At 34.4% G+C, this 18,673-nt stretch overlaps 2 protein-coding genes across 4 annotated transcripts; one reads left to right on the top strand and one right to left on the bottom strand.

Moving 5' to 3' along the window:
- The first annotated feature begins 2,336 nt into the window (after window positions 1–2,336).
- Window positions 2,337–7,609, top strand: LOC132067425 (protein WVD2-like 7). Of its 3 annotated transcripts, none has more exons than XM_059460649.1 (7): window positions 2,337–2,475; window positions 3,002–3,092; window positions 3,553–4,377; window positions 4,477–5,238; window positions 5,328–5,389; window positions 6,320–6,416; window positions 7,081–7,609. In XM_059460649.1, the coding sequence occupies exons 2-7, from the start codon at window positions 3,051–3,053 to the stop codon at window positions 7,123–7,125; spliced, it is 1,833 nt and encodes a 610-aa protein (XP_059316632.1). In that variant the 5' UTR covers window positions 2,337–2,475; window positions 3,002–3,050; the 3' UTR covers window positions 7,126–7,609. The 3 variants fall into 3 exon arrangements, with proteins under 3 accessions (XP_059316632.1, XP_059316633.1, XP_059316631.1); XM_059460650.1 differs by lacking the exon at window positions 2,337–2,475 and adding an exon at window positions 2,589–2,643; XM_059460648.1 differs by lacking the exon at window positions 2,337–2,475 and adding an exon at window positions 2,595–2,732.
- A 2,653-nt stretch (window positions 7,610–10,262) lies between these two features.
- On the bottom strand, window positions 10,263–13,224 carry LOC132067424 (uncharacterized). Its single transcript, XM_059460647.1, has 2 exons — window positions 13,060–13,224; window positions 10,263–12,081 (listed from the first exon to the last, which is right to left on the bottom strand). Exon 2 carries the CDS (start codon window positions 12,078–12,080, stop codon window positions 10,653–10,655), a length of 1,428 nt encoding a protein of 475 aa, XP_059316630.1. The 5' UTR covers window position 12,081; window positions 13,060–13,224; the 3' UTR covers window positions 10,263–10,652.
- Between the last annotated feature and the right edge of the window lie 5,449 nt (window positions 13,225–18,673).

Below are 18,673 nucleotides of genomic sequence, written 5' to 3'. Positions count from 1 at the left end.
TTGATCGGAGAGGCCCTCGTTTTGGTATAGCTTTATATATTGTACAAAAGTTATACTCTCTATAGAAGTGCGAACGAGCGTGGGAGTCGTGTTTCTTGTTTGGCCGTCGGCCATCTTTTTGTTGTATAGAAATGGCAGAGGCCTTTTGGCTCGCCTTGTTTTATGTCGTATGTATATATTTATATATATCCTGTTTTGAAATGCATGGAGCCACGTGTCGATTTTAGCATTTCATTTACAACTTTCAATTCTTGTTTTAAAAAAAAATATTGAGTTGACATTTAAGGGTTCGCTTGACTCTGATGAGAGTCGGGTGCCCGTCACACCCTGACGAGGGTTGGGGTGTGACACTTCCATAATGGAGGTCTCAGGTAGGGCTGCGTATCGGGTGGTTTAGTTCGGATTTGAAAAGTTATCGGTTAAACTTATCAGTTACAGTTTGTAGACATGTTAAACCGTTAAGGTATCGGTTACTAGGTTATTGGTTAATCGATTTTTGATCATTATCGGTTCGGTTATCGGTTTAACCGTTAAGATTTCACACGAATTTTTTTCAAGAACAAAGAATCTATCTTCAAAACTGAAAGTAGCTTCGAACAAAATTATCCAATTGGAATAGGAAGGACGTAAGTAAACTTGGACCAAAATTATCATAACGTGTCACTGCAAACCACCAAACACCAGTGCATAAGAAAAATAAGAAACATTCTCCAGGCATTTATCGTTCCAAAATGCACTTTCACGTAGTCACAAGGAAATCACGTATAGTACATAAGGAAATCGCCGCTAAGGGTTTGTTGAGAGACAAAGTTTCTAAAGTGAGAAATCAAGTGAGCTCCAAGTCTAGTCAAGTGATTTTATATATGAAAGGGTATAATTGTAATTAAATAAATAATTATCGGGTTATCGGTTCACCCGTTAATAAAAGTGGTCAAATTGAGACCCAAACTGATACCCCAATAACCATAGAACACCACCCGATGCCCGAACCAATAACCCATTAACCCGAACCATTAGCCCAATAACTCAATAATCGGTTCGGGTTATTGGTTTAACCATTAATTTGCACAACCCTAGTCTCAGGTTCGAAACCCCCTGCCTATGACAACAGGAGATTTGCCTTCTGGGACGAGTTCGTCGCACGGGGCTTGCCTAGTGCGAGTTATCTCTCCTGCGTGGTTTGTGGGCTATTGCATACGAGCGGGGTTTACCCTATCTGCACCTGCAGGGTAGCGGCTACGGGTTCCCTTGTGATTAAAAAAAAAAAAGTTATGGTGGGAAATACCTGTGTGAACCCTTTCTTGGAGTGATCTTCTGAGGTTATTCTCTTGTGGTTTTTTGGTTATTAGAATATTTAATTACTCTAATTTTGTACTCTCTTTGTTGTTTTGTACACTCTTTTGGATCTGTTGGTATTAGTAAGTTTGCTCCTCTTTCGGTTGTGGATATAGGTCAAGTTGATCGAACCACGTTAAATCTTTGTCTCCTATTATCTTAGTTATTGTCTTTAATTGACTGCTTTGTCTAATTCCACATTATTCCGGACACCCTATCCTAACAAGAGTTTTTGAAGATGAGATGAAAAATAATTTTGGAAATTAAAATTGTGTTTAAACATGCATTTTACTTGAGAAGATGTTGGAGTTTTGTGAGTAGAAAACTTCAAAGCTTGAAAAATCAATCTAAACCACTTTATAAAACTTGAAAAATTTCATCCTCACTCACTTTTTATAATCAAGTAATTTTTTTAAAATATTTTTGAAAAAGTGAAAAGACCATATGGTCAAACGGGAGCTAATTGTTAAGTAACTACTTCTTGTTGTCCTTAAAATGATTTGATTATTATATAAAAAATTAAACTAAAAAAAAGATCTTGAAAAGAACTTGTCCAACTAAAACACTTCTCTAAAAACATTGTTCAACGAGTCATATAGCTGTACTAAATAACAAGACCCCACGTGTCTACATACACCTCTATTATTGAAATTGATGATCTTTCAAGATCCCATCATCACATCTCACTCTGGGCCCGTTTGGTCATAAATATAAAAAAAAAAAAAATTTAAAATTTTTGAAGTTAAAGTTAGAAATTGGAGTTGTGTTTGGCCATAGGGAGTTGAAATTGTGTTTGATCATAATTTTTGATAAAATATAATGTAAAAAAGTAAAAAAAATTTAAAAAATTTAAAAAATAAATTTTTCTTATTTTTAGTATTCCGAAGTATAACTCCAAAAAAAATAAATAATTTTTATAGCCAAATCTTTAAAAATAAAAAAAGTAAAAAAAAATTCTAAAAAAAGTGAATAATTTTTATAGCCAAATGCTCACTTAACATCTTTTGTACTCTCTCACTGTTTTCTATCAGTGGGCCTCATTTACTATCTTCTTCTTCACTTATCTTCCTTATGCCTAATCTGATCATTATCTTATTTCCCTGTCTTTTTCCAACCCCTTTGAATTTATAAATCTTTTTGGTAAGACCCCCCCTTTTTTTTTTTTTCCATATTTATTTTTCTACTTTATTATTATTGTTAGATTTGTCATCATGTTATTACAAATCTTTTTCAAGATTTCACTACCAACCCAATAAAGTATTTGCCATGATGCATCAATCTTTACTCACTTTTGGTCTTTTTTTCTTGGCAAAGATTGCAACTTTACAAACTCTTTTTGTGTCTTCAGAAAGAGGGTCTTGCAGTAAAAGGATGATACATACTTTTTGTACCTTCTTGTGAGAATTTTATGCAACTTTAGTTAGTGTTTTTTTTTTTGGTTTCATTTGTATATTTGTCAATCTTGATGATTAAAGTTAGGATCTTTAGCAGTTTCTTGGAGATCCGTAAGCTGACAAATTTTATTTTTTAAAATAAAATAAAAAATAAATGTAAATAAGCTGTATGGATAATGCATAAATACAGCGAAGTTTATGGCTTGTGACTGGTAATATCTTACTTCATTTTCTTCAATTTGCTTATTGTCACTGCCCTTTGCTTGTGTCAGGCCATGATTATGTATGTTGTGTGAAATCTTGTGGTAGCTTTGTGGATTGATGGGTGAATCTATTGTGGAAACTCCTGCTGTCAAGCACAAGGTACTATTTTTGTGTTCTTGGATCAGTTAGAAGTGGCCCATTTATATTATAATTGCATCAAATTATGTTTCTTTGAGCATGTTTATGTTTGTTTCAATCATCCTCATTCTTGGAAACTTAGATCTTCTTTTAAGGGTGTGTTTGGTACAAGGGAAAAATGTTTTCCTGGAAAATAAGTGATTTTCATACTTTGTATAATCTAGGCATACACTATGAGAGTTTGAGGTGGGGGTAGAGTTTGTTGAAGGGTGGGGAGGAGACAATCAATGTGGGATGTTACTTGTGGAACCTGTTTCCCGTACGTCTATTGGAGAAGTCATTTTCCTCATTTCCAAAGAACTTTTTTTTCTAGAGAAAATATTTTCCTCCATGCCAAACACACCCTAAGTCCTAGTGAGTTTTCATTGCGATTCTTGTTAGAGTTTATTGATAAAGTGTTAGATTTGGTTTTAACGAACAGATGGGTGACTCGGTTGTGTCTCGTCCTACGCTTGAAGTGTCAGTTTCTTTTGGAAGGTTTGACAATGATGCACTTGCTTGGGAGAAATGGTCATCTTTCTCCCCTAATAAGTATCTGGAAGAAGTTGAAAAGTGTTCAACACCTGGATCAGTAGCTCAGAAGAAGGCCTATTTCGAAGCACACTACAAGAAGATTGCTGCTAAGAAGCTGGAACAATTAGAGGAAGAAACACACGAAGTAGAACAGAAAGTGGAAGAAGTAGCTGAGCCCAAATCTCGAGATGAGACTGAAAACATTCAGGTAGATAGTGATGCAGTTGATGACCCAAACGAGGATATTGCTGTTGATGTGGAGTGTGATAACTTATTGGTTACCGAAGCTAAGGAACTAACTATATCGGGAATTGATGAGTCAAAGGAGGATATTTCTGTTGATATAGAGTGTGTTAGTTCATTGGTTAATGAAGCTAAGGAAGGAACTACTTCGGGAATTGATGATTCAAAGGAGGATTCTGTTGATATAGAGTGTGTTAGTAATTCATTGGTTACTGAAGCTAAGGAAGGAACTATAGCGGGAATCGATGAGTCAAAGGAGGATATTTCTGTTGATGTGGAGTGTGACAACTTGTCGGTTAGTAAACTTAAGGAAGAAACTATTCTGGGAACATGCGATCTTGCAAAACTTCATAAGGTTGAAGACCTGAATCCTGAAAAAGGATGTCAAGATAGTGTAGTAGAGACTCCACCAGCGGATACCGAAGTACAAAAATCCTCTATTAAGAAAAGCAAGACCTCTAATGCAAATGTAAAAAATATGCCTCGAAAGGTGGTATCCCGGAACTTTTCTGGCTATTGGTTCTTTTGCTCCTTTGTTTTTGTTTTCTCTTGCCTGTTATTTATGGAAGTGTTTCTTGTTCATGTTCAGGTACACCCCGCAGAACATCGGGTATCCGCTGGAACAAAGAAGAAACTGACATCACCTGTGGCAAAATCCTCAAGAATTTCCACTCCGACATCTAAGCAAGTGTCAACTTCTAAGGTCATTATTCCATCTCAACCATCAGCAAAGAAGGTGAACGGGGTGTCAACTCAAAGAAGTAATAATACTCCTTTGGCACAACGCAAGAAAGTAGTTCCTGGATCACTTGTGTCGCCTTTTCAATCCTCGAACGAAAAGTTGAACGGTGCAACACCTTCTCAATGCTCGAACAAAAAGTTGTATGGTGTAACGCCTTCTCAATCCTCGAACAAAAAGTTGAACGGTGCAACGCCTTCTCAATCCTCAAACAAAAAGTTGAACGGTGCAACGCCTTCTCAATCCTCAAACAAAAAGTTGAACGGTGCAACGCCTTCTCAATCCTCAAACAAAAAGTTGAACGGTGCAATACCTTCTCAATCCTCAAACAAGAAGTTGAACGGTGCAACATTGCGGAGGAGCATAAATTCTCCAGTGCTAGAGAACAAGAGAGTAGCTCCTAAATCATTACACATGTCTCTTAGTTTGAGTTCCCAAAATTCTACTGCTTCGACTAATACAATGACAGCTTCAACTAATACAATGAGAAAATCTGTGTTCATGGAGAAGATGGGGGACAAGGATATTGTTAAACGAGCATTTAGGGCATTTCAGAACAGTTTTAGCCAAGGAAGATCTGCTGGAGATATGACATGTGGTGGACAAGACCAGGTTCATCATTCAGACATATTTGTTTCTCAATGAGTTCTTCTGCCTTAATGTTTCACTACATGGCTGCTGGTTTCTATTTGTTTGGTTAGGTGTTGTCAAAGGGATCCGAGCAAAAGCTTTCAACTTCTCTGGCTCAGAAGGAGAGTGAGAGGTAATAATTTAAATGATTGTTTCAACTAGCTTGTATTAGGCAACACATACTATTTTCTTTTGAGCAGTTGCCTACAACTTGTTTAGCTTGATAATTCTATGTATTTGAGTCTTATAATGAAACAGGAGCACGAAGTATTATTCTTGTGCATTTTAACCAAGTTGCCTCAGAATTTTTCTTAGGTAAATTACATATATCAGGCACCAATCTTGTCTTAAAAGTTTGTTTAGCACTTCTCTTTTGGGAGGAGTCTGGGGGAGGAACACATTTATAATGGTTAGATTTTCCTGTGCCAAATGAACAATGAGGAAGACTTGTCACAAAAGCTATGTAGGAGGAAATATGTTAGTGTTTGGATTACATACCATCTCCTCTCCCCCCCCCCCCAAACCCCCCCCCCCCCCAACACACGTGTATGTTGTATTTTTTCTTTCACTAAAACTTACGTCTGAATTGCGGTTTTGCACTTAAAGCCCCAACAGCCACTTGTCGGGTTTTCGCCTCCGATAACATTGCTAAGGACTAACATCTCCATTTGGAAAGATGTAGTTGGCCTCCCCCCCCCAAAAAAAAAAAAAAACTGTTGACATAGGTGGACTTTCTGCACAAAAGACATCTTTGAATTTCTTATTTCGTACAGATGATATGTGTACCTTGACAAGATCAGTGTTCTGTAAGCCTGTATTACTTACGGCATTTAGATCTCAAACATGCAAATAACTTTTTGCTTCAATAATAGATTAAGGAAGACACCAGATAAGGTAATCACTCTAAAAGTCCAATCAGGGACTCATTCAACCTCTTCATCATCAGTTAAACACATACATTCTCATAGTTATGCTGGCCTCACACATATCCATTCATACTAATCAGTTTTGGAGTTGCAATTCATTTGCATTTGTTGAGAAGTTTAACTTTCATTTTGAGCAGGGCACCTAAAGATGCTGGCGTGGAGAAGAAAAAAATGAATTCTATCAGAGCTTCTACTGGCTCGAGAATTGATAGATCAGCTGATAAATGGAAGGAGGTATTACAAAATCTGGCCTTCACGTACTTACTTCTAATTTCTCTAATCTAATTTATTTCACCTGCTTTGCACTTCTATCTCTCGTCTCAATTTTACTTTACCCTTTTCCCAAAGTTCTACGTCTCAAGTACTCAAAGAGATATCACGACAGTGTTTGTTCATATTGTAGAATAAATTTATCCTTGGTGTGATTTCTCTGGAACAAACTAGTTGTTTTCTTTTACTTTCAGTATTATAATGTCAAATCATCTTTCTTATGGTTTCCATCAGTGAAGTCTTTCCTATAACGTGACTAGTGAAAGGGAATTACTTTCAGTATTGAAATGATTTAAGAATCCGATTTTCATATCAATTTGGTCTCTCACATATGACATGCAAACTAGTAAAGTTTTCCTACAAGTTTGAATGGAATCTGCAAGCTAGTAAAATCATTTTTGTTGTCCAAATGATATCAGAAAGCCAATTAGAATTGTTTGACAAATTTCACCTCCAGTGCTATTTGACAAATTTCACCTCCAGTGCTATTTGTTTGGGAGCTTGCATGAACAAGTCTCCCAAACATGATGTGTAAAGACTCACAATTACCCTTTGAGTTGGAGAGTGCTTGACCTTCACTATTCGAACTTGTTTAATTCTTAATTTCGTTGAGCTTTCCAATATGCAGGAGGTTACCAAAGCGAAAATCAAGCGATCTGGTTCAAATAGGTGAAATCTGAAAGTAGACATCTCCAATCGGGTGAAAACATGAACTTCAGCATCAGCATGGTGGTATTTTGTTGAGGAAATGCACCAGTGAATCAGTCGTGCACGCAAGATTTTGAAACTGCTTTTTGAAGAGCTTACTTCTTAGGCAAGAAGAGCAAGTCATGACTTGAAACTGATAGCTCAGCCCCTTATTCTCTTGTCAATCTGGTCTATTAACACTAAGCTGGACTCCTGAAACTATCCTGTTGTTCTCTTTGACCATTAAATTCCTGTCTAGTCAAGTCATTTAGGTTTTTCTCTCTTATATTATATAGCATTAGATCTTGTCTCCCTTGTGTGTAAAAATATATAAGCAGAAAGTGATCTCCATGGTTGTAGGTTCTATTCTAGTAATCAAAAGTTATTGTATGATAGGGTGAAATATGATTCATATCCAACGTTAATTTTATTTTATATGTTATCAAAGTAGTGTATACATTTGGACTCGATGCTTTGGTTATGTGAGCTATCTTGAAAATATTGCACCTCATTTTCATTTGGGTTTATGCCAAGTGTTTAATTATACATGGTTTTTTTGTTCAAGAAAATGGTGGGAATATTGGTTAAACAACAATATACCTGTCTAATCTCACAAATGAGTACTGTAATCTCACAAGTGGGGAATGTACCCTTGCTCAAGTAAAGCATGTTTGTAATAGAAATGTTAAAAATAATAGAGAAAAGATAGGTGAAAATATTGGCTGATCTATGAAATGACCCTTTTTTCAGGTTGTTATTTAGATTTTATACCTATTTTAAAAGTTGTGCAAATCTAGTCCTTATGAAATTATCCTTCAGATTCGAAGTATAAGTTTTGCTTATATATTCCTCAACCTACAAAATGGTAGATTATTGTGTAATGTTTGAATAACTTGCAAAATTTTAGATGGTAAACGTTTTTTCATAAGATTTTCAATTTGTTTAAAAGAAATTTGATCGTGATCTAAAAGTTTACTAGGTTTGCAAGAAAAATAAAAGGAGGGACTTACTGAACAAAGGAGCAACTGTTGAAAAATCATTTTTTTGCGTGGATTGTCCTCCTTTTGGGGTGGTTTTTAATTTTTGTCCCTCAAATTGGTGGTCTTAAATTTTTACTCTTTGCCTAATACCCCGAGGTTTTGGGTTCAAACCCCAGCTCAAGAAAAAAACATTTTTTTGCACGGATTGCCCTTCGTTTGGGGTGGTCTTTAAATTTTGCCCCTCAAATTTGTGATCTTTAAATTTTGCCCTTCATATTTGTGGTCTTTAAATTTTGCCCTTTCTTGGAAAGATGAGCGAATACATGAAGTTAAGGTTCGAACCCCGCTCAGCATAAAATAAAAAATAATTTAAGCAAAGCGGGGGGGAGTGTATGCGGATCCGACATACAATCTTTGAGAAAAAGTTAAAGTTATGCGGATCCGGCATAACTAAATATCTTCTCAGAAAGTCGCCCTCAGACTTTTAGTTAAACATAACTAAAAGTCCACGGGAGGGGGAGAAAATTTAAACTTTGCCTTATAAGGCAAAGCGGTAGTTTACTCATGCTTGTGGTTTTGGACCAAAAAAAAGCTCGTGGTTTATAAAGATGCTTTAAGGATTAATTGGCTCGAAATATGGACTTGAAGTGATCCTTTGTTTAGATTCTAAAAAGTGTACATATTTGAAGGCATCGGGAAGATATTATGTGGGAATTGAAAAAGAAATTAAGTACATCACTGATTCAATATTTACATAGGTTTGTCTGGATGTTTGTAACTCTGTTCTAACACAGTTGAAGTGGTTAAAAAAAAAAAATACATATATATGCTTCAAGACAAAGTTTGCTCATAAGGCATAAGTATGCCCCGTCATCGCATAAGTTAATGGGCAAACTTTATGCCGGACGACATAACTTTGTGAAGGAATTATCAAAGTTATCTCTTGAACCCTAAGATACTTATGCAAGTACCGCCCACAAGGCGTAAGTATCACGGGTCCCGCATAACTTTGATAATTCCTTCACAAAGTTATGCGGTGGGGGCATACTTTAATGGGCAAACTTTATGGGACCGGCATAACTTTGTGAAGGAATTATCAAAGTTATGCGGGACTTAAGACATCTTTACGCAATCGCCTAGCGATAAGTATGCCGGTCCGTGATAACTTTGGTATTTCCTTAACAAAAGTATTCGGTCGAGCATAGCGAATTTAAACTTGCCTTGTGAATTTTTTTTAAAATTTTCGATCCGCGCGTGGGTTCGAACTCCGAAACCTATGGGTGTTCGTAGAAGGGCAAATTTTAAAGATTTCAAATATGAGGGGTAAAATTTAAAGACCACCCCAAAAGAAGGGCAATTCTGCGAATTGAAGAAGGAATTTCGCAAGACAGAGGTTTGAATTCGCAAGGCAGAATTTTGCCTTCAAAACTCTGCTTAAGGTAGAGTTTGAAACTCTGCTTGCAGACCTAACTTTGCTACAAAACTCTGTCTTGCGATTTTTTTTTTTTTTTTTTTTTGAATGAGCCAGGTTCGAACCCCAAACCTAATGGTATTAAGTGAAGGACAAAAATTAAAGACCACCAATTTGAGGGACAAAAGTTAAACATCACCCCAAAATAAGGACATTCCTGCGAATTGCCCTTGAAAAATAGTGGGGAATACGTTACACTTTTTCCAGGGATTGATTTAGTATTGCATAGGCCCAATAAAGGCCCAATAAAGAATTGTCCTGTTCACTTTAAGTGAACATAGATAGCAACAAATGTCCCAAAAAGTTCTCATGGTAATGATACTAAAGCATAGCACAAAGGTCGGATGATGAATTTTGTAAATGATACAGGCAATTTAGCTGTCTTGGCTATATTATGCCACCATGATAGTCTGACTTTAGAGCAGCCATTGCTCTTCCCAATGACAATTTTGGAATGAAATACGACTCCAGGAGTACTTGTAATCTAAAATATCTACATTGTGGTAGTAGAAATGAAAAAATTGTAAATTAATACAACTTAAAAGGTTCAAAATTATAGAATTTTGCACCGGACTACTAGATATGGAAAAGCATTTTAAGATCAATATGTCATCAAAATAAACACATCTCCACCGACCCCTTTTTGCGTATCAGCTCAGAATGAAACATGCGTTCAATGAAGTGTTTCACATCATAATTCAACATATGTTCAATGAAGTGTTTCACATCTCAAATGAATAATGTCCAAAAGTTGGACTATTATCTGCCACTCCCTTGCATATTCAGGTGCAGTTCACAGGAAAATAGAACATGCGCCAGAAACATATCCTGTCAAACACTATAATAAATAAAGAAACATAATAAACCAAATAAAGTGTACTCACTACACTTCCCTTTGTACAACAGTTAAATCTCGAGTAGGTAATACCAGAATAAACTATGAGGTAAATTATTGTGACCAGATTAAGCTGACATGAAGACCAATAGCTGCTCTCAGTTGTCCAGGTTTGGACAACAATACATGGCGTGCTACACTTTTGTTAGACCCTATTAGTTTTGGGTCTAATCATCCCTTCCGTTTGTTTCTTCAGATAGACGCATTTCACTGTTCTGTTCAGGTTCAGATGGAACCAATTTGCTGCTCTGTTCTGGTTCAGATGGAAGCCATCCGTTGTTCTGTTCTGATTCAGACGGAAGCAATTGGTTCTTCTGTTCTGGTTCAGATGGAAGCAATTCTTTGTTCTGTTTTGGTTCAGACGGAAGCAATTCTTTCTTCTGTTCTGGTTCAGACGGAAGCAATTCTTTCTTTTGTTCTGGCTCGCATGGAAGCAATTCATTGTTTTGTTCTGGTTCAGACATAAGCAAATCGTTATTCTGTTCAAGCCGAAGCAATACACTTTTCTGTTCTGGTTCATATTGGAATAATTCAATGTTTTCAGTGTTCTGTTCTGATTCAGACATAAGCAGATCGTTATTCTCTTCAAGCGGAAGCAATTCATTGTTCTGTTCTGGACTTCCATTTTTCACACCAAAAGCTAGTTGTATTGAACGCCATGCTTTGTGGTAGCTAATGTTCAATCCATATCTCTTTCTCATTTCTTCCTTCACAAAATTTGGTGTCATTTCTGTTTCATAGTCAGGTAGAAGCTCGCGGATATATTCGGATATGACCCTGGATGTTGCGTGCCGTTGTTGGTCAGGTTGTAACACATCAGCAGAGCAAGTATGGTTTTTTACATACTTACTAACCTTGAATAATGTAGAATCACGGATCCGTGATGAATGCAAAAACCAACGGCATTTGTCATCATAACACTTCAGATAATATCTTTTTTTGGTCGATCTGACGGTCTTGAATTTGAAGTGGTCTCTGATTGCGCTATTTGTGAAACATTTCTTCAGAGATTCTTTGTTCGCAAACAGAGATCCCACAACTATTTCATCCAATGAAGCATCTTCTCTCAAAACCAAACTTGACGACAAATCATCTCTTTTACTCCTCGACCTTTTTCTTTTTTTTGATACTTTTCTGTTTTGGGGCCGTTTTCTTAGTTTCATACCATGTGATGATTTTGTTTCCAAAGGTTCAAACTCTGATATCGGCTCAACCGGTATCGATGCCTCATCTCTTTCAATCTGCATTTCCTCTTGTTGTACAATATTGACTGCGGACAAAGAATTGCTTTCCTCAATATCAACAATGAAACGGGAAGTCTTGAACTTTGGATCATTCTTCAGCAAGTACATACAAGTAGTAACTTCCTCGTCGTTTGTTACTAGCATGCCTTTGCTTGTTCCTAGATTCGTATCAAACCAAATATTTGCTTTAGTCTCACCCATTTTCAGTTTTAAAACCTGAAAAATCTTCTCTACAAGACCTTCAAACGTTATCCCGTCATTAACAAGAATTAGTTTGATTTCATGATCCAAATACTTGTAATCCGTAGTCCATTTGCCATTGTAAGCAATATAGATGCAAACCCTATCCATCCTGCATCAATTGAAACAACCAAACATACTAAATACACGCATTACAACAAAAGCAACAAACCCAATATAATCCAAGTCTGGGGAGGTAGTGTGTACGCAACCTTACCCCCAGTGGTGGATCCAGGATTTTCACTCTGGGGTTCGAAAAAAATAACAAAAGCTAAATATTAAAAATAATGCCGTCGATGGGAATCGAAACAAGGACACTAGAGACCATTCTGAACACCCTGAACCACTTGAGCTAATCTTTTGCATTTGTTTAGGGTGTTCAAAAGTTCATATATGTACATAAACACAAAAAATCTACCCTATATACATTGTAATTTTTTGCCGAGGTTGTTCCTAATAGAACCTCGGCTCAAGGAGAGATGACAAGGAAGCCGTAACAACAACAAATAATAAGAAAAACGAAGTGAAAGAAACAAACAGGTAGTACTAGAGATCTAAGACTAAGCAAACGTAAAAATGATACTAATACTCAATGGTACGGGAAAAAAAACGCTCGGCAACCTACTAACCCTCTACCCTAATTACAAGTATTTTGGTGATCAAAAAGTTTTTTTTTTTTTTTTTTTTTTTTTTAAACTTCTTAATCTTAACAGCCAAGCACACTAAATACTTGGAAGCAATCTCAGAAATTGTTTGTTGTAGATTATGTTATTTAATTTGAGTAACAATGTTGTTGAAATTAGAATAGGTATGTTTTTTTTTTCTAATGGAGATTTTATCAAACACTTTATATGCATGAAGTAGCATTTCCCTAATTTCTGCATTACAGTCAATAAATTCGCACCAAAATTCAACAAATAAAAAACACACTTTACATACCCATAACCCTAGAACAAGAAACAACTGCAACTATTAAATTAACCAAAACCCTAATTTCCAAAGAGGAAAAAAAAATCAAACACAAGTATAGGTCTAGATCAAAGGACAAGATGAGCCAAAAAAAAAAAAAAGTAAAACATGAAATACTTACCTGTAATTACACGTAATTCAAAGGACCAGTTGTTGAAGTTTTATGAGAAGAAAATTTGGGGAAACATTGAACAACAGCGAGAAAGAGAGACAAAATGAGGTACTGGAATTTTCTAGGGTAAAGGGCTCTTCTATTTTGACTCAATTGCGAGTATACACCCCTGTAGTTTAAAACCTAACAGTTATACCCATTTATAGTATGGAAATTTTACACAGATATTGACTTGTATAGTAATATTTTTAATTTAAAACCAAAAGTTATGCTCTTACAGAAATAAGTATAAAAGAGATCCTATGTATTTAATTTTTAAGAAATTTAGAAGGATATAAATGATTTTGTTGAAATTCTTTATTAGAAAAAAGAATAATTTTTCCAAGATACATGTATCATTGAAAATTCTTAAATAGGGGCAGCCCGGTGCACTAAAGCTCCCGCTATGCGCGGGATCCGGGGAAGGACATGACCACAAGGGTCTTTTGTACGTAGCTTTACCTTGCATTTAAGAAATGCATTTTCAAATTTCGAACTCCGTGACTCCGATCGCGTAGCCTCGACTTTTCCGAAAGAATTTACCCAAGGCTACCCTTCCAAAATTCTTAAATAGGAATGATCATAAATTATTTAATACTTAATAATATATACTCTAATTACGTATTAGTTATAACTTCCTTGCAATTTAGACATGTAAGTTATTTGTATTTTTTTATTATAACATTTAACTATGCGGGAATTTTTCATTTTTTAAGTATTCTTGTTTATTATTCCATTTCAAAATGTCTCAAATTTAATTGGTTAGAAGAACGTTTCTCTATAAACAGTGTTTTGGCATGTATAAACAGTGTAATTTACCCTCTTAGCCCTTCCTCCCTCTGGCCCTGAGTCACTGAGTATCAATCACAAATATAATCGAAGCAAAAAAATATAGAACATTTAAATAGAACTGTTGCAGGAAATTAACTTGGTACTTCGTTATTTTGGCATGTGGTTCATCAGAGAGTGACGGTGGTCCTGAGAAGAACAAGAATACACAATAACTACTCCCTCAGTTCACTTTTACTTGTCCACTTTTGATTATGCACGTCTTTTAAGAAATAATAAATGAAGTAGATAATTTACCAATGTACCCATATTAATTGGTGCATATTTTTGTTGGATTTGAAGTGAGTATTTAATACTATGAGTAAAATAGGAAAAAGGAAATTGTCTTGTCTTGATATCTTTAAAAGTGACAAATAAAAATGAAAATCTATTTTTGAAATACTGGAAAAGTAAAAGTGAACAGAGAGAGAAGATTAATAATGTTTTTACGGGAGTCGCATATAATTATCATTTACTCCCTCCGTACCATATTAGTTGTCCACGTTACTATAAATATCCATCCCAAGATATTTGTCCATTTACAAAATCGAGATGAAATTAGTTAAGTTTTTTTCTACTTTGCTCTTAACATTAATTGTTTTTTCAAGTAACCAATATTGACTAGAGTGCAATTAATTGGAGAGAGATAAAATAATGTAGTAAAAATACACTTTTATTTACAAGCTCTTAAAGGGCGTGTAAAGGAAAAAGTGGACAAATAATATGAGACGGAGGGAATATGTAATTTGACATTCCATCAATTCTCTTTCTGTAGTGTATAAATGTTAATAAACTCGAGATATATCCACCTCTGCACTTTTGGTTTCGTTGAGACAGACTAAATCTATTCAACCTAATATCAAGTATACAAACGGTATACACGGCCAATATATTGAAAGAAATATCTTTTACAAAAAATAAACAATAGTGAGTTGAAGAGGGATACAACTCTTGCTTTAGCCCATCACAGCTTAAGAAAAATCAAGCATATATACTCTAATTACGTAATAGTTATAACTTCCTTGCAATTTAGACATGTAAGTTATTTGTATTTTTTTATTATAACATTTAACTATATGGGAATTTTTCATTTTTTTTAGTGTGCTTGTTTGTTATTCCATTTCAAAATGTCTTAAACTTAATTGGTTAGACGAACGTTTCTCTGTAAAGAATCTCCATTATATGGGGGGTTAAGTGTTATGAATAACATCACATCATTATAATTTGGCAACATTGTTATGATATATGCGACGTAACTATTTCATTTCATTTTAAAATATAGGAGTAGAAAGTATCTGGTGTATTTTATCCAACTTTATGAGTGCAATAGATGCGTCTTCAAAGGAAGGAATCTAAACCCCTAAAATCACCCATGACAAATAATGATATCCTACACTATCCTAATTCATACACGAGAAAAAAACAATCTAGAAAGTATTACTAAAAGATCATGCGCCTAGTAGTGGTGGAGCCAGAATTTTCTTTAAAGGGTTCAAAATATAAAAAAGTAAATACACGAAGAAATCAAAGGGGTTCAATGTCTACTAAATACATAAAAAATAATTTTAACTATGCATAAACAGTGTAATTTTTCGCTGAATTGGCCCTTCCTCCCTCCGCCCCTGCACTGAGTATCTAAATCACAAATATAATCGAAGAAAAAAAAATAGAACATAATAGAACAGTTGCAGAAAATTAACTTGGTACTTCGTCGTTTTGGCATGCGGTTCATCAGAGAGTGACGGTGGTCGTGAGAAGAACAAGAATACACAATAACTAGATTAATAATGTCTTTACGGGAGTTGCATATAATTATCATTTACTCCCTCCGTACCATATTAATTGTCCACGTTACTATAAATATCCGTCCCAAAATACTTGTTCATTTATAAAATCGAGATGAAATTAATTAAATTTTTCCTACTTTACCCTTAACATTAACTAGTATACGTACCCACGCGATGCGCTGACCGTTTCAAAGAAAAAAGAGAGGAGAAATAATAGAAAAAGATGTATATGAATCATGTGTGATATTGCAAATTTTATGTCTCATTTTTTCGTATGTCGTATTATTACAGACTAACATTTTACTAGCCATTGATATATATGACCTATAATCTTTTATCCATTGTAAAGATCCTGTATGACAAAGAAAATTATTATATTAAGATATAAGAATATGAAAACTATACTAATCAATTTATTTACTTGAACTATAATTAATCTGTCCTTATATTACTAAAGTCATGAGTCTTTTGTTGGATGATTATTTGACAATTTTATTTCAACATATAAATTCTCGTAAGTCGTAATTGGAAACTCAATGAGTTTGATTAATTATTCAGCTACAGAAATCAAACAATTTGAATTAATATGAGCTCCTATTTCTTCAAGACTAATCTTAAACAGTTAATATAAAAAATTTGATAATTTTTTTTTTATTTTAAAAAAAGAGTCCCAAACGTGGCTTTGATTGTGGTTACACAATTTTAGGACTCAATATTTACCTTTTAACTTAAATTCAACAACGATTAGTTTAATTAAAATTTATTTTTTAGTTTAAATAACTAATACAAAAAATATGATAACTTCCAACAAAAAAAAAAAAAAAAAAAAAATGAGAGGGAGAGAGAGAGATAATCCTCAACGTGCCTTGAATAATGGCTGCACTGTTTTAGGATTCCATTGTGCATACATGGAGTAGTTGTTTCAACCGCATATATGTCTTCTTTAAAAAAAATATAAATATTTAATATATACAAAGATTAAGAGTAAAATACATTACCTGCTTATGTTCAAGCCTGCTATAATCCTCCAAATAATTCTTCCTCTTGTGTGCCATTGAAAGTGATTTGAGACACATTAGATCAATCCATCCGTCAAAATGAAACAAAATAAATAAAAATACTCCATTAAAGCTGGTGATAAAAATATATACAAAGATTAAGAGTAAATATTACGTAATATATTTTCAAAAAGCAGTGATAAATTATCGACTCAATACGATATATTCAAATAAAGAATGTGCCATGAACCTCAACAAACATGGGCAATAGAAAGGGAATGCGGGTTGGATTATGGTGAAGAAGAAGAATAGTAGTGGCGACGATGTTATTTGTTAAATGAAATTGTGGAGAAGAAGAAACATCTGCGTCATTTTAAATTGGTGAAACTTGAACGCTAACAGAGGAAGATGAAGATGAAAATGCTCACAAAATCTTTTCTGATGTTATTTATGTGCTTGTGTCTGTTATGTGCATGCCTGTTTGCCGAGAACATGGGATGGAAATAGGATACGTGCATTATGTAATTAGTAAGTTTTCATTATCTTCTTTTGTCTTTTCTTTTAAATGTAAAAAATAAAAACTGTATCTTTTAGTTTAAATTCAATCTCATTCTCAACTTTCAAACTTTTCGGTCTCTCTTTCAACTTTCACTAGTAATCGTACCCGCGCGATGCGCGGATTGTTTCAAAGAAAAAAAAAAGAGGGAGTGAGATAGTATAAACAGATGTATATGCACCATGTATGACATATTTGCAAATTTTATATTTTCATTTTTTTTTTTTTTGGATATACTGACTAAAAATTTATTTTACTATGGTATATGTAGTTGCTACAGCTTTATTAGTAACCACTTCTTCCAACAGTATACAATCTTTTATTTTGCATGGGCGAATATTACAACAAAATCGTTTTTCTTTCCATGGCTTTGCTCTGTTGTTTTCCCTTCTTAAATTACTATTGCGATCTTTTACAATACTGGAAAGAACAATTAAAAAACAACAAATAATGAAAATCTAACAACAAAATGTGTTATGCAAAGCGACAAAATTACTCAAAACCCATGGAGATCATTGTTTAAATTAGGGTATATTTTTTACAGCAATGCATTTGAAAAATCTTCAATCAACAGAAATAAACAAGCTGCGACTTTGCATCTAAATTCTGAAAGTCAAGAAACTGTGCAAAGTTATAGCATCAAACTGAAGGAACTAAATAAAGAAAATAGCCTTCAGATAGCAGTAATGTCATCAAAAGAACTTAAAATAAAAATGGACAAAAACTGAGGTGTTCAACTTTATGTATGTTTTCTACTATTTAGGTAGGCGGCTAGAGTGATATAAATAGGTTGTAAAGCGAAATAGAGGCGAGGTGCCATAGTTTTGATGCATACTTCTACAACTTGTATACAAATATAGAGAAGCAATTTTGATTTTAAGATAATACAATTGTAACAATGTATTTTAGTACCTCAAGTCTACATATTCGTAGAGACCGAAAAGTAGGAACAATCTTGCTAGAAAATCCAGCACTCAGGACCATCAACTTTCTTTTATTTTTATGAAAATGAAAATTGTCTTATAAATAGAATAGCACAAAGATTATGAGTCCAAATTATCTCCCAAAAAAAAAAAAAAAAGAAACCAAAAGAAGGGACGGTATCAATCTAACTAATGATTCTATGTTAACATGTAGTAAGAATTCCCCTCTATGTATAAAATATAATTTAATTTGCACCAATGGAAGGTGAATAGCTATTGTCATATTAAATCTTCAATGTTGCCGATTTTTCCTTCAAAAACTCTTTTTTTTTTTTTTTTTCCTTTTTCTCCATGTACACCGTCATATTTTAAGCTGGGATGGTGTTCCATATATTAATGTAGGAAATTCCTGCAGCCTGCCTCAGAATTTCAGTACTTTAGAGGTAGTTCCTGTCATTATACTCTATAATACGAATAAATGGGGAATTTATG

The sequence above is a fragment of the Lycium ferocissimum genome, chromosome 8, assembly GCF_029784015.1.
Source record: "Lycium ferocissimum isolate CSIRO_LF1 chromosome 8, AGI_CSIRO_Lferr_CH_V1, whole genome shotgun sequence".
NCBI classification, from domain to species: domain Eukaryota; kingdom Viridiplantae; phylum Streptophyta; class Magnoliopsida; order Solanales; family Solanaceae; genus Lycium; species Lycium ferocissimum.
This window is presented reverse-complemented; position numbering and strand designations above follow the sequence as displayed.